This window comes from Oxyura jamaicensis, chromosome 8 (assembly GCF_011077185.1).
Source record: "Oxyura jamaicensis isolate SHBP4307 breed ruddy duck chromosome 8, BPBGC_Ojam_1.0, whole genome shotgun sequence".
NCBI lineage: Eukaryota > Metazoa > Chordata > Aves > Anseriformes > Anatidae > Oxyura > Oxyura jamaicensis.
In genome coordinates this window covers 3,499,084-3,512,583 of record NC_048900.1, presented here as the reverse complement: position 1 = coordinate 3,512,583, position 13,500 = coordinate 3,499,084, and the positions used below count along the sequence as shown (strand labels likewise).

At 38.8% G+C, this 13,500-nt stretch overlaps 1 protein-coding gene across 1 annotated transcript in view; it reads right to left on the bottom strand.

Moving 5' to 3' along the window:
* SLC30A7 (solute carrier family 30 member 7) overlaps positions 1 to 13,500 on the bottom strand; it is a 30,398-nt gene that overhangs the window by 4,714 nt on the left and 12,184 nt on the right. The window contains exons 8-10 of the mRNA XM_035333448.1: positions 11,446 to 11,581; positions 1,691 to 1,781; positions 685 to 834 (exon numbers count right to left, since the gene is read on the bottom strand). Coding sequence (XP_035189339.1) covers positions 685 to 834; positions 1,691 to 1,781; positions 11,446 to 11,581 — 377 coding nt within the window. The remainder of the gene's footprint in view (positions 1 to 684; positions 835 to 1,690; positions 1,782 to 11,445; positions 11,582 to 13,500) is intronic.

Below are 13,500 nucleotides of genomic sequence, written 5' to 3'. Positions count from 1 at the left end.
CAACGTAAAAAAAATCATTTAGTCATTTATTTAACCTCAGCGTCAGGCCAGCATTGTGATGGCCACTGGTTATGCCAGGTGATCTTGAAATACCAGGCAGAACACTGGGAAAGATTAGACTGATTCAATCACCCTTGACTTCCTTTCAGATGGCTGGTTTTGCCACTCATCTGGACAATTATATCAAGATTGATAAGGGTCAGTATTACCAAGGAGAAAAATCTACTTTCTCGAACTGTTCCTCCATTTATTTCCATAGGTCAGGTAAGAACAATAGACCTCGTTCTCCCAATTCCCCTGCCAGACACATGGCTCTGAAACTGCAAAGCTACAAACAATGGAAGAGTGAATGACTCACTTGGAAAACGCAATGCTTCAGAGACTTGAGATGTAAAATTAGTTTCAAATATGCGTAATAGAATGTTGAGCATTAACTTGATCACCTCAGAAAACAACTGTTATTTCCACTAAGTGACATTAAAAAATTAATGCAGAAAGGTAGGCAATTCTACTTATGCTAGGCAGTATTTTGAAATCATTCTACACAGCTGGAGCAGAGCAGCTTTTCACCAGTTACATTGATACCAAAACCAGAAACATTTTTCTTAATATGAATTACAATGTCACATCATGTGACAAGTTGTTTATACTTGGATGTGCGATTTTTGCTTATGAGAGACATACCTGAGTAAAAATATTGTGCGTCTGGCTTAGAATCCACCTTCCATCAGCATCAGGAGCCACCAGTAATTTCAAAGTCCCAATGTAAACGTCGGTACAGAGGGTCCAGAAGTGCGGATCATGTAAACTGTAAACTCCTTGCAAATGCTGCACCTAAAAATAAAAGAAACCTTTTTTTTCTGAAATTTTCAACAGAAAAAAACTGAAGGCAATATGACTTTTTACATCTAGTTCATCATCCAATTTGTGCTAATTCATTTAAATTCGTTATTACTATCTCTGTGATTTTAAAGCATTGAGAGCAGATAGTATGTGTGGGCCAATTCTGTATCTTGCTAATTTACATTCTTCATTTATTTTCTTGAAACCATTTCTGAAAACGGTGTCCAAGAAAAAAATCATTTAGTTGAATGCCCTCTCAAATTTAAACTGTGATTTTGCAAATGTGGGAATTCTCCCATTAAAAATTACAGAGATTCTAACTATTCATGGAAATGTATTAATACGCCCAATTCTAACAAAAATCCTTCAAATTATGTACTGTATTAACTTTGTAAAGGTGCTGTACGTGGTCAGATCATGACACAGTAAAAGGTAAGTTAGACAGGAATACACCAGGGAAAGTCCAATCCAAAGTAACTTGCATACACACACACTTTCAATGTTACTGTGTGTCACTTTACTAAAGAAAGAACTAGATTTTGAGAGAGACAAACTACTCTGAACTAAAAAAACCATCATGCCCTATCAGCACAAGTGACTGAGAGGAAAAGCTTCAGGGTCCATTTTTTCTAAAACAACTTATCAAGTTTTAAAATACAGAGCCGAAGCTATATACAATTTAGGATTTCAGAAAGATAAAAATAAACTGCTATCTCCATTTGTCCAATCTAAGGAGCCTTTCACAGGCATTACTGGGGAAAAAAATCACAGTATCCTCATATACACCTGAGGTTCATTCAGTCAGTGGTTTGATCACATGCAAAATGGCCAAAGTGTAAGAGCTCACCCTCTGATAGCACTGAGGCAGGGCATTTTCCAGAGAAGGAGGAGTTCGCTGCATCAAAATTCCAATGGATTCTTTTAAAAGTGGAACAATACTATAAAGAAAAAAAGGAAGTTAGCTATTTTCTGCAACTTTCAACAGTTGCAGAACAAATCAAAATGACATTCCTTAATGCTCTTGAATTTTTCTTTAGTTGTTTCATCTGAAACTGAGAAAGCTGTCATAAAAACCTGCTACAGAAAGTAAAAGGACAGACAAAATTGTAACGGTGTCTGGTTAAAGGCACTATTACTTCTTCCCAGATTTCCCAGAGACAATTAGCAAATAATCACAAAATAGCGTTAATGTAATGGGGGGTAAGGAGAATTTGGGATGAAATTTAAGCGTCTTAAACTTATATGACAAAGTAGCTGATACGTAGAGCTTAAAACCAAAACCTATTTCAATTGCAATCACAACCAACCAACCATAAAAATATGCAACTGAAACTGTTTTTGCTTTGTGCCTGGTTTGAGGCATATTTTTCTTATGAAGTAAGATAATAATGGGGGGTTCATAAAACAAAATTAGTATGCACCAGTCCAGCTACAAAGTTATTTTGTCAGAAAGACAGCTTAGCATATTCTTGAAGTGAACTAAGTGTAGGGTCTCATCCAACCTCAAGGATTTAACATTTGGAAGCAGTTAAAGGCTCCCTCCTTACTGATGGTCTTGTTTAATCAGCAAACTAAGAAGACATTTAATGCCTCTCTCTTTTTTAAAAAGAAAGAACAAAAAATAACAAACCACCAGGATACCAGTAAGTCACCCTAAAGCTACCACTACAAATTTACACTCTTATTTATGCATTTGGGATGTTGACTTTTGTTTAGTAGTAGAGTATCATGCCTGGTTTGGTAGGGCATCCTAAAGTTTTCAAGATGATGTTGACCATCTATAGCCCAATACCAAAACTTACATAGCAATCTAATTTCAGGAGTGTAACAGTCACCTAACACTCTACAGCAAAAGCAATGATAAATTAAGAAGCTGTAAGCTAAATTTCAGTGTTCAACACTCATCGCAACTGAAATACACAGAGCAGTGGGATGAAAAGCAACCAGGAAGAAATTGAGAGATTAACTGGGCGGGCTGTTAAAGGAAACTGGAAAAGCCTCATTTAAAATCTCATGGAGCAATGAAGAACTCGCTGTATAGACCAGCTGTATATTCCCAAGCAGTGAATGCTCTGACCTCACCATTCTGTTCCATTTTTAAATGTGGTTCCACCCGTATGTGGAAGCAGTGCCAGCTTACACAGCTTCAACTGCTCAGCCCACCCTGTGGCCGACCCTTAGCCAGGGTGGGAAGGAGTCAGAGGTTGCACAGCTCTTGTATAACGAGCCACTGGGAAAATGAGCACCCTAAAACTAATTGTCCTTGTAAACAGACCTGTTAGTCCAGCCAAATTCACTGCCTGATACTTGCCATGTCGCCTCACACAGCTGTGCTGCTACTGAGGAATTGTTTCAGAAAGAGGAAGAAACACTTAGAGGCAAGCAGGAGATGCCTGAACTTAGCATTGCTAAATCTGTCTAAAGGAAGCTTCAGTGGAGTGTTACATTTTATGGACAGTGCATTACAGAAATATAGAAGAAAAAGGGTCTCTTATCAATGGACCCATCTCACTAAACACCCATATCACAAACGGAGCTGGAGCTGTCAGTTCATTGCTGAATTGTTTCCGTTTAACTCGCTAGTTAAAAATGCAGGTTTGCTTCTTAATAAAGAGCTTGAAAGACCAACAAATTAAAAAAAAGTTCCAAATGCAATCTGAACAGAAGATTTTTTGAACACTGACTATTCCCATAAATCCAACAATGCCCCTCTAACATTTGCATCCAAAGGTTTCTAACACACATGCTGCATATTTTTTCCCAGAGGACAGACTGAAAGAATGGAGAATGTAGGAACAAGCCTGTTCATTGCAATAAACCACTAAATGGGAAAAAGCACCCATAAAGTCTGACCCAAACATGTTAGATTTGCATACATTTACATTATTTAATAAAATTGATGCACGTTATCTGATGGAGTAGAAAAGAATTGGCAAGCAGAAGATCTGGAGAGACAGCCTGCAGGAACGTAGAACTAGCAGGTTGGGGATGTTAACTTAACCCATCCCAAAAAAAGAATTTGGTCAGTGAAACTGATGATTCACTCTGGACACACATTGAAAAGAGGAAGTTAAATCCCCATCAGAGAGTTCAGTTTTGCTGAAGATGTATTTAAACTTAAGATCTGCTTCATTCTGAAGCCTTTTACCCTAATAGAACGATCTGAGGTTGCGTCTATGCAATCACCATGATGTGCAGAAGCACCAAGTATTTGTCTTCTTGCCAGGCAACAGGAAGCAGTTTTAAGCAGTACACTGGAATCAGTAGTTCAAACTCAAAGGTGAATGGTGAAAGACACTCCACTGCATACGTGGTACAGTTTAGAAGACTGTCTTCCTGCTGGCAAGGTTCCACCTATTCACGCTTCTGCAGTGGCTCCACAGTAACGCCGTAAGAGAGAAAGTTCCTGTACAAGTTTTAGGCAATAATGCTGCATAAATTACACTTATCCAGACTTAAGGAGAAACCCAAAAGCAGAGTGTTTAATTAAATGTCAACATCTTAAAAATCCAAAGAATACAGGCAAGTCAGGGAGTTGCTTGAGATGGTATGTAAAAGCTGAAACATCCACAAGGTCATGCCTTTAACTAGGAAGCTACTTCAGCTTCAAATTTATCTTTTGCAAAGCTGAAAAGGCCAGAAGACAGCAGCAATGATGTGATAGCTCTCACAAACGCTGTTAGAGCACGCAAGCCCATGCACAGATCTGTGTCCAAAGGGACACTCTCTCGCAAGGCAGTCTCTCACTGTAAGCCAAACATGACAAGCTATGGATTCCAGCTTTCTGATGTCTTTGACATTCCATTGTTTCATGCATGCTACTGAAGTAGAAAGCCTTGGATTAAAAACTGAAGTCCACACAATATGTTCTTTTCTCAAACACTAACATCTTTTAAGCACCAGGAGGCACTACGAATATTAGTTCCCTCTCATCTTTCCGCTAGGAAAGAGGATCATACCAAGCATGCTGAAAGCCTGGTCAGAGATTTTGACTAAGCTTCCCCCCACGCCTATATTTTTTGATTAGTCATTAGTGAAAATACATGTAGCTGCTCCCCCAGCAGCTTTTGCACTAGTTCTCCCCCCCCCCCCTTTTTTCTAATTACAAAAGAACTATCGAGGAAAATTATGTACGATTCTGACCAAGTAGAGAATTTTTCCTTGTCTAAGCAGTCTGTAAGCATTGCTACTAAAGCAGATGAAACTTTACAATTGTCCCTAGTTACCAAGCTTTGAATCTAAAATACCCCACTGTTATACAACGCAATGGAACTTGAAAGAGACTAACCCAAAGCAAGACTCAGGATAGAAACATATCCTCAACAAAAGCCATAATAGTGAAAGTGACTTGTGTGCAAAATGAGTTAACAGCAAGAAAGCACATCACACTTTCACGTACACTGTTACAGAGGAAGTGAGAGAGGTGTTGAAGCAGATAAAACTCCTTGCCATCTGATAAATCCACCCTGCCACTATTACACACTGCTTGATTAACAACAATAAAGTGCGAAAGCATCAGAATCTTGATGGGCTTACATCCCATTCAGACAACACTTAGAACCATGCCAGTCCCATCCTGATTATGCCACTGCTTTTTTAAGCATACCTAGCAGGACTGGCACTGGCATAAACTCAAACAGCAAGACTGAAAACAACTCGGGGGTTAAGTACCCTTTACAGTTATTGTAGTCAGTTATTGTAGTCAGATGGCAAACAGGAAATTCATTTAGAGCTGTCAGCACTGCGTAAAATAAAGAATTCTTGTGAAAGATTTTTGTGGGAGGTAAACAAACACTGCTAGGACCCAAGACCAGCTATAGTTATTCAAATACTGTAGCTGCAAAATCTACAGCTGGATTTCAAAATCATTTTTCAGCCACCACCCACATCTGCAGTGCCAAGACTGTCAGCCCATTTCAGAACTAACTTTCATAAACCTTTTTTAAATTTGGCATTGGCAATTTTAACCACTGTGCAGGCTTTGCTCAAGACAAGGATCACAAGTTTAGTATCACGTCTCCAATCTGAAGTGGTCTGTTCTCAGAATGCCAAGGCTGGCAGGTACTGTCACCCTCTAAATGAAGGCAGCACGTGCCATTTAGCAATGATGGCTCAAAACAACACCAACAAGGAGCATGCTCATTTGGGGCAGTTTTGCAACTGAACATTCCTTCTGTACCTTTATTTAAAAGTGAGGATAATCAGCTTAAAACTGCACACAAAACAAAAGCATTTACTAGTAATTTTCATATTGTTATGCCCCAAGTATTACAGGTATATGCCCCAAACAATCCAGGCACGTCCTCTCCCAAAGCTCTTTCATACCGTATCATGCTCAAACAACTCTAGACTTTATGTGAAAAGGATGAAACCACAGAAACAACTTCACTAAGTGACTGAAGTAAATTGCCTCATTTCTTTGACCACTTAATATGTAGTCTACGTGCTCTACCCAATCTAGAATCAAACTATGCCTTCGGTACTGTTCTAGAAAGATGTGGCTCTTATCCTGGTTTTGGACAAACTACTTGCTTCATGCTGGAGTTGTGGCTTTTGTCTGACGAATAATTTCGAAGTTGATCAAAACACAAAAATTGCTTCAACATTTTAGAATAACATTTAGAAATCTTAGGCAAGAAAAAGAGCATTTAGTTTTAAATATCAAGAGTGTTTTAGAGACTTGAGAAATCATTTGTCTTTGGTATTAAGTTACAGAGAAAACATGCACTAAAAATCTTGAGTGACAGCCTGAATAACTATGAAATAGCCAAGCTTTTTTTTAAATAAAAAGTCTTTAAACAAAATACCAGTTAAACAGACTTGTTAAACAAACATTTCCTACTTATCATTAATAACTAAATGGACACTTCCATGAGATAGTACACAAAGTAATAAAAGAAATTAATCAGATATTAGCGGTAGTATCTAGGAACACTTCAAGGCTACACTACCTTCCCCCCCAGCTTCATAGAGTTTGCCATTGATTTATGATGCAAAGATTTTTAAGGACTACAGGACATAGCCCTCCTATTGAGGGACCACAGGACTCTGCTTGTCAAGACTCGATAGACAGCTGAAATAGAGAAAAAACAATCTTTCTACAGTAAGTAACATCATAATGAAATTTGAAAGGGAAAATAATCTGACTTCATGCCCTTGCCTCTCCACATCAGAACAGGAGAATGCAGGCTGTTTTTCTGCCTGCAAAAAGTTTGATTCTAAAGCAAGGGAAGTAAGAAATATTAACAGTATTTCTAAGGAATCCTACTGAAGATGGGCTTTTACTGGAACACAGAAGGCCATAGTGCTGATCTCACGTCTGTTATAGTCTTGAAAGAGCTACCAAAGTCCTGCTTCTGCTAAGCTTTAGAGAATTGTATTTGCCGCTGAAAACAACCTCGGGACCATCTCACACCGGATTTTTACTCTGCAGACAGAATGTTCCACACTAACTCACAAGGAGTTAGGCAGAGAGTTACGTCACCTGAGAGCAGCCTCAGTGAAGGATCAGTAGTTGACAATTTGCACTAATTAGAGATGTTGTCTACAGGAAGGCTCGACCATTTGAAATAAAAGCACTGCTTGACCTCTCTGAAGAGCTGTTGATCAACGTTTCGTGCATACGCACAAGACAAAATAGAGGCTGTCCAGCTTTATATTGCAGAGAGGAGTTCGTTAGTCATCCCATAGATACTTCTGAGACTTTTATTTTTGTTTTGGCAAGCTTTGCCATCATTCAGAAAATGGAACAGTAATGCTGACTCACAGAGAGGTGCCCAACATTAAAGAAAGCAACCGATCAACATAAATTGAACAAATTTCATCTGCATACAAGCTGTCTTAGATTAGGATCAATATTTGCTCTCTACACTTACATGCATTTGCCTTGACATTTTACTGGCCTTTTAGGCACGGCAGTTTCATGGAAAGAAATTAGGACTTGTGTTCTGCTTTTATTCCCACTTTGAATACACAGGTATCACAGAAAATAGTTTAAAGAAAAACAAACACAAACAAGCAGCCCCCAAGGTCACAATGAGGTCTCTTTGGAAGCAATTTCAGGAAACAAAGTCTTTTTTTTTTTTTGTAAAATTTGATACAGAGTTCAGCAAGATACATCTGATGATGGAAAAGCACTTGTACTTTAGGCAAGTCAATCCTAAATGCTTGGCATTTGAGAACAAACAACAGAAGGCCAGCACAAGTGCTCAAAGATAGAATTTTGTCCCCTTTCTTATACCACAGTGTACTGGGTCTGGCTGGGATGTGAACTTTCCCTGCAGCAGCCCATGCAGTGCTGCGCTCTGCACTTGTAGCTAGAACAGCAGTGGGATCACACCAGTGTTGTGTCTGCTGCTGAGCAGTGCTGGCACAGCATCAGGACTCTCTCTGACCCTCCTAGGGGGTGGGCAAAAAAGAAAGAAACATCAGCAGGGCAGCTGACCTAAACCAACCAAAGGGATATTCCATACCATATGATGTCACACTCAGCAATAAAAGGTGGAAAAAGGAAGAAGAGGGGAGGGGTGGGCTCTCCTTGCGAAAACGTCTGTCCTCCTCCCGAACACCGGCTACGTGCGTTGAGGCCCTGCTTCAAGGACGTGGTCAAGCATCGCTCATTTGCGGGAAGTAATTTCTTTCCTCTGCACTTCCACATAGCCTTTACTTGTTTTGTTTTGTTATTCCCTTTCCCCCTCCTTCTTCCCCTTTCCCTTTTTTCCCTTTAGTTGAATTAATTAATAATATTTCCTTAATATTTTTTTTCCTCTTTAATTAAATTATCCTTATCTCAACCCGTGAGCTGTTCTTTCCTTTACTTCTTCCCCTCCTCATCTGAGGAGGGGGAGTGAGAGAGCGGTGGTGGTGTTCAGCTGCCTAGCACGGTAAAACCACCACACGCAGACTTCAGTGAGACAGTAAAATTACTCACAGTTAACTTTCACGTTATTGATACCCATCAAAGATTAGTCAAGGGAGATATAATTAGCATAACAACCACAAAACAGAAAAAAATCCTGTCAACACACACCAAAAGAGGCACTTCTGGAAAGAAGTCTCCCTCCCATATAACAAACTGACAGCCAAGAACAAAAGCACTTCCATACAGATTTTGACATTCCAACTGCTTTCTTTTAAAGCTTCAGATTACTAAAAGGCATAGAACAGGATCCAAGCTCAAGATTCTGCTTGCCCTAGGAGTTGGATTCGAGGATCCCGATGGGTCCCTTCCAACTCGGGACATTCTATGATTCTGCTGGTTAACGTTAACAGCAGTAAGGAGAGCATTGCCTAGCCTAGCGCACCAGTCAGTAAGTGATACATGTGATGTAGAACCAGAGGTCTACACAGCTGATTAAATGGAAACAGACAGTTTCATATATGTGGATTCATGCAAGACAGCTTTGGAAGATCAACAATTAAATCTAACTAGTAGTGTATTTTAACCAGTCAGCTAACATACCCTTGTAAGACGACACAGTACCCTGGGCTTTTATGCAACCCTACTTGAAATGAGCAAAACTTTATAGTCCCTGCTAGGAGAAAATCCCCAGACAGCATCAGAACTTTTGAACAATTACTTTAGCTGACTAGCTTTTGTATCCCTGACTCAGAACTACACTTGTTTTACTACAGCCACAACAAAAAGAATCCTATTTCTTACACACCCATGTATAGGTCCACTTATTGGTGCACACATGTAGTCCCATTCCACTCCATCTTATGGAAGTTGGTTTAATTAGAAAGAGGGAGATTTTATAGATTGGTGGGCTATTTTTTTCCAAAAAACAAAACAAAACAAAACACAAATATTCTTTTTACTCTGGGCCCCTACTGTTGTAACAAAAGATTTCCTTATGATAAAATTTGAAAAACCGTTTGAGTAATTTGTAAAAGAACACATTACACACATGGCATAGTGAAGAATATGGTAGAACAAACAATGGTGTTATGACCAGGAGCGTAAATGAAAATTATTAAAATTAAACACCACAAAGGGGGGCTCAGACTACCAAAATACTGATTTGAAACTGTCAGTCATCTTGATCATCTTCTTTAAGTGTGTTTCAAATTCATTATTAATTAAGTCTGTTGGGCTGCTTAAAAAACAAAGCCTGCAATTAGTCTTTGCTCCACTGCTGTGCCAGGATGTGTCAAACATAGATTTACTTCTGCTGACTACAATGCAAACGACTGCACTCAGACTTAGTAAAGCAATCCTAGAGATCATTTACAGTGTTTTGAGCCAATAAAATAATGATACAGACCACATTAAGCATTAGGTCTGATATGGGGTCAAAGGACACAGCACGTAGTGGAATTCTCCAGCCATTTCAGTGTAGAACACAGACCTCCATAGGACCAGCCTAACTATGCTAGAAGACCTATGAATAGCTTTATTTTACAAACTTCTATTATGGAAGCTACAGTCTTCTTCCAAACTCTGTATGAACAGAACAAAAAACAAATCATTCACATGGTATTTTTTGATCAACACTCCACATGTACACAAAGGCAGACCCTTAAAATACAAAGGGTACAGAAATCAGTGTTCTATTTAACTCATCAATAGCTTCTTTCCCTGTGGCAACCTACACATTTTCTTTCCCATTTTTGGAGATTTCAGTCACAGAATTGGTTTGCTAATAATTTGTCCTTTACAAAATTACAGGATGTTTAAGTAAACCTCTTGAGTTTATTTTGAAGTGGTAATTTAATAGTGATTGCTTGTACATGGATTTTTGTGTGCAGTTAGTACCTGAAGCATGTTGGCCTGCTCTGATAAATAGGGAGATTCACATCAATAATTCTGCAAATGCTGCCATGCATATAGTATAAACATGCCATATATGGTGTAAATGTAAGTATGCAGTTAATCAGGTGACATTCACCACAGCTGAAGAGACAAAGGTGTTCAGCTATTAGGTTCTAACTCAAGTTGTAGCACTCCGCCCTGTGCCACCATTGAAACTGTTGCCAGAAGTGCCTCAATAACAGTATCGCCGAACAAAACGTTTGCTTGGCCAATCAAATCCAAATAGATTCACATTTACAATGATCTTGGTAAGCAACAACAGGGAAAGCACAAACCTACTTGAAGCATTTTCACTGAATCTTAAAAGGAATAAGGATGTATCAGAATACAAATGCACAGGAAAAGACAACTCTCTCGAGGGAAAAAAAATAGTCTGGATTCATCAGGGACAAGGGCATGTCCTGTGCCAGCAGGCTCAGCTCAGCTGCACTGAAGCCATTCTGCCCCATTTACTGGAGTACATCGGTTTACGTAACAGTGTACTTAATACAGAGAGGAAGAGTTCTACGGTTTGAACCTGAAGGACATTTTTGTAGTATTACACCAACAGGGCTGAAATATGCAGACTTAAAAGCAAAAGCAGTAGCTGAAGAAAAGGAAAAACAAGGTAACATTTCAAAATACACCAGGACAGCTGCACAGAACAGAGGTAACGTATCAATCTTGGAATAAAAACAAGCATTGTAGAGCATCAGCACAACAGATAAACCTGTTCTTCTGAGCTGTAATTTGTTCAATTGTAACTAGCATTGAAAATACAAGCAAGTAGCAGCGGTATCAACACTTACCTTACGCCTATAAGTAATGCTATCAGCATTGAACAAATAGGATCTGCTATCATTAGACCATAGTTTTGCATCAATATAGCAGATATTATTACACCAATACTTCCAAGCGTGTCTGCAACAATGTGTAGAAATACCCCTGTAAGAGATTAATTCGTATCAATACAACTTGGTACTCTCATGGAAATATTTCAAAGACTCTGAAGAAGAGTTGCAAGAACTAGGTAGCATGATTTGTACTTGTTGAATTCTGCATTTTTTGTCAAATACACAGAAAGCTTTCAGAGTTTCAACATATCCTTAAAATATAAAGCACTTGAAGAAATTGTATTATTTTTGGCACTTAGCATAAAAGGGTGTTTCATGGCATGGCTATCAACTTAAGCAGTGATCAACAGATAAAGCTAAATTTCTTCATTCAATACCCACCTGTATTATTCTAAACTCATGTTCCCCTTACACTTACAATGGTAAGAACTGTATAAGATGATAAAGAATGTTAATAACACATCTGTAAAGCTTTGAAAGATGCTTCATTGGCAATATCTTTGAGAAGTTATTTGGCAAAGAGATTTAAGACAAATGATTCTGATAATTACATACTGCAGACATGAATAACCTCACTCTTATTTTGAGGCACACTGAGTTGAAAAACAAGTAATCGAGCACTTTGCAGCTACCAAAACTTAGTCTTTGGAGCTCTCTGCTGGCAATAACAAGAACAGTCACTCAGACACAGCTTTCTGAACACAAATATTGTGACTCCAGTAAGACTCCCCGCTCCGTCCCAAAATAACCCACAACTATAAATCATGATTCTAGCTATTTTCCTATGTTTTCATTTATATTGGGTTTAGCTGGCATAGATTTAAACCTCTTCACAGCAGGCCATATGGCACCAGGTATTAGGTTTGTAGAAACTCACCAGTATTTTTGCTACCACTGAACAATGCTTGCACAAGCAGTCTCAGGGCCTTCTCTGTTACTCCCTCTGTCCCCAAAGCATGTAGGCTGGGGACAGACGTGAGGCTGGGAGGAGACACAGCAGGGACAACTGTCCCAAACTACCAGAGGGATATTCCATTTATTATAATTATTATTTAGTTATTTATGTTTATTCCATAACATCATGCTCAGTAATAACAGAGTCTTTCCAGTAGCTGTTGCTCAGGGTCTGGCTGGGAGGTAGTGAGGGATTGCCTTTGCACCCACTCACCCCCCGCACTTTCACTTTTTAAACTGCCTGTATCTCATCCCAATCTTAGTTCCTCTTTATACTCTCTTTCTCCTGTCCCACTTCAGGATGGCGACAAATGAGCAACAGGTGGTTGCTTATTTGGTGGCCAGGGCCAACCCAGCACAATACTGAAAAGTTAAATATACATATCTATGTATAAACTGTTTTTTTTTTTCAACTGTGATTCAGTTAAAATGTGTCTTCCATTTGGAAGTCAGTCTTTTCATATCCGTTGTTGAAGTACTGAATATACATAAATATAACAGTGGAAGATACAAACATTGGAAGAGGTTGAAAATGTTCCCTTGCAAGCCAGAAAACCACCCAATAAAAGAACACAGCATGTACATCTGGCTATGCCAGATAATTACTTCTCACATTGTACAACTCTAACGCTCTAACTTTTGAATGCTTAAAAAAAAAAATAAAGCTCAGAACTGACATCATCAGTAGTTTATATGCACTAATGCTCAGGAGATTCTTGACTCCAATTCCCCTTCAAGTGATTACAGCTTGAATGATGATCTTGTTTAAACCAAGTGTAATAGCTTGATGAAATGACGTTTTAATTGCTGAAGAGTTACTGAGCTTATTTATCCATCCACATTTTTCAAATACAGCCTACCTTAATAATAGCACTTTTTCCACTTCCCAAGGCATACATTTCAATTCAGCATCTTAGATTTCTGCTTTTAACCACTCTTTCATGCTTTTTTCTTTGATTTTTCAGCATCATAACAGAAGTTGAATCCCAGTTTTGGGATCTCCATTTTAAACTGTGTTGCCAAAGCATTACGTCTATACTTCATGGAATGTCTCAA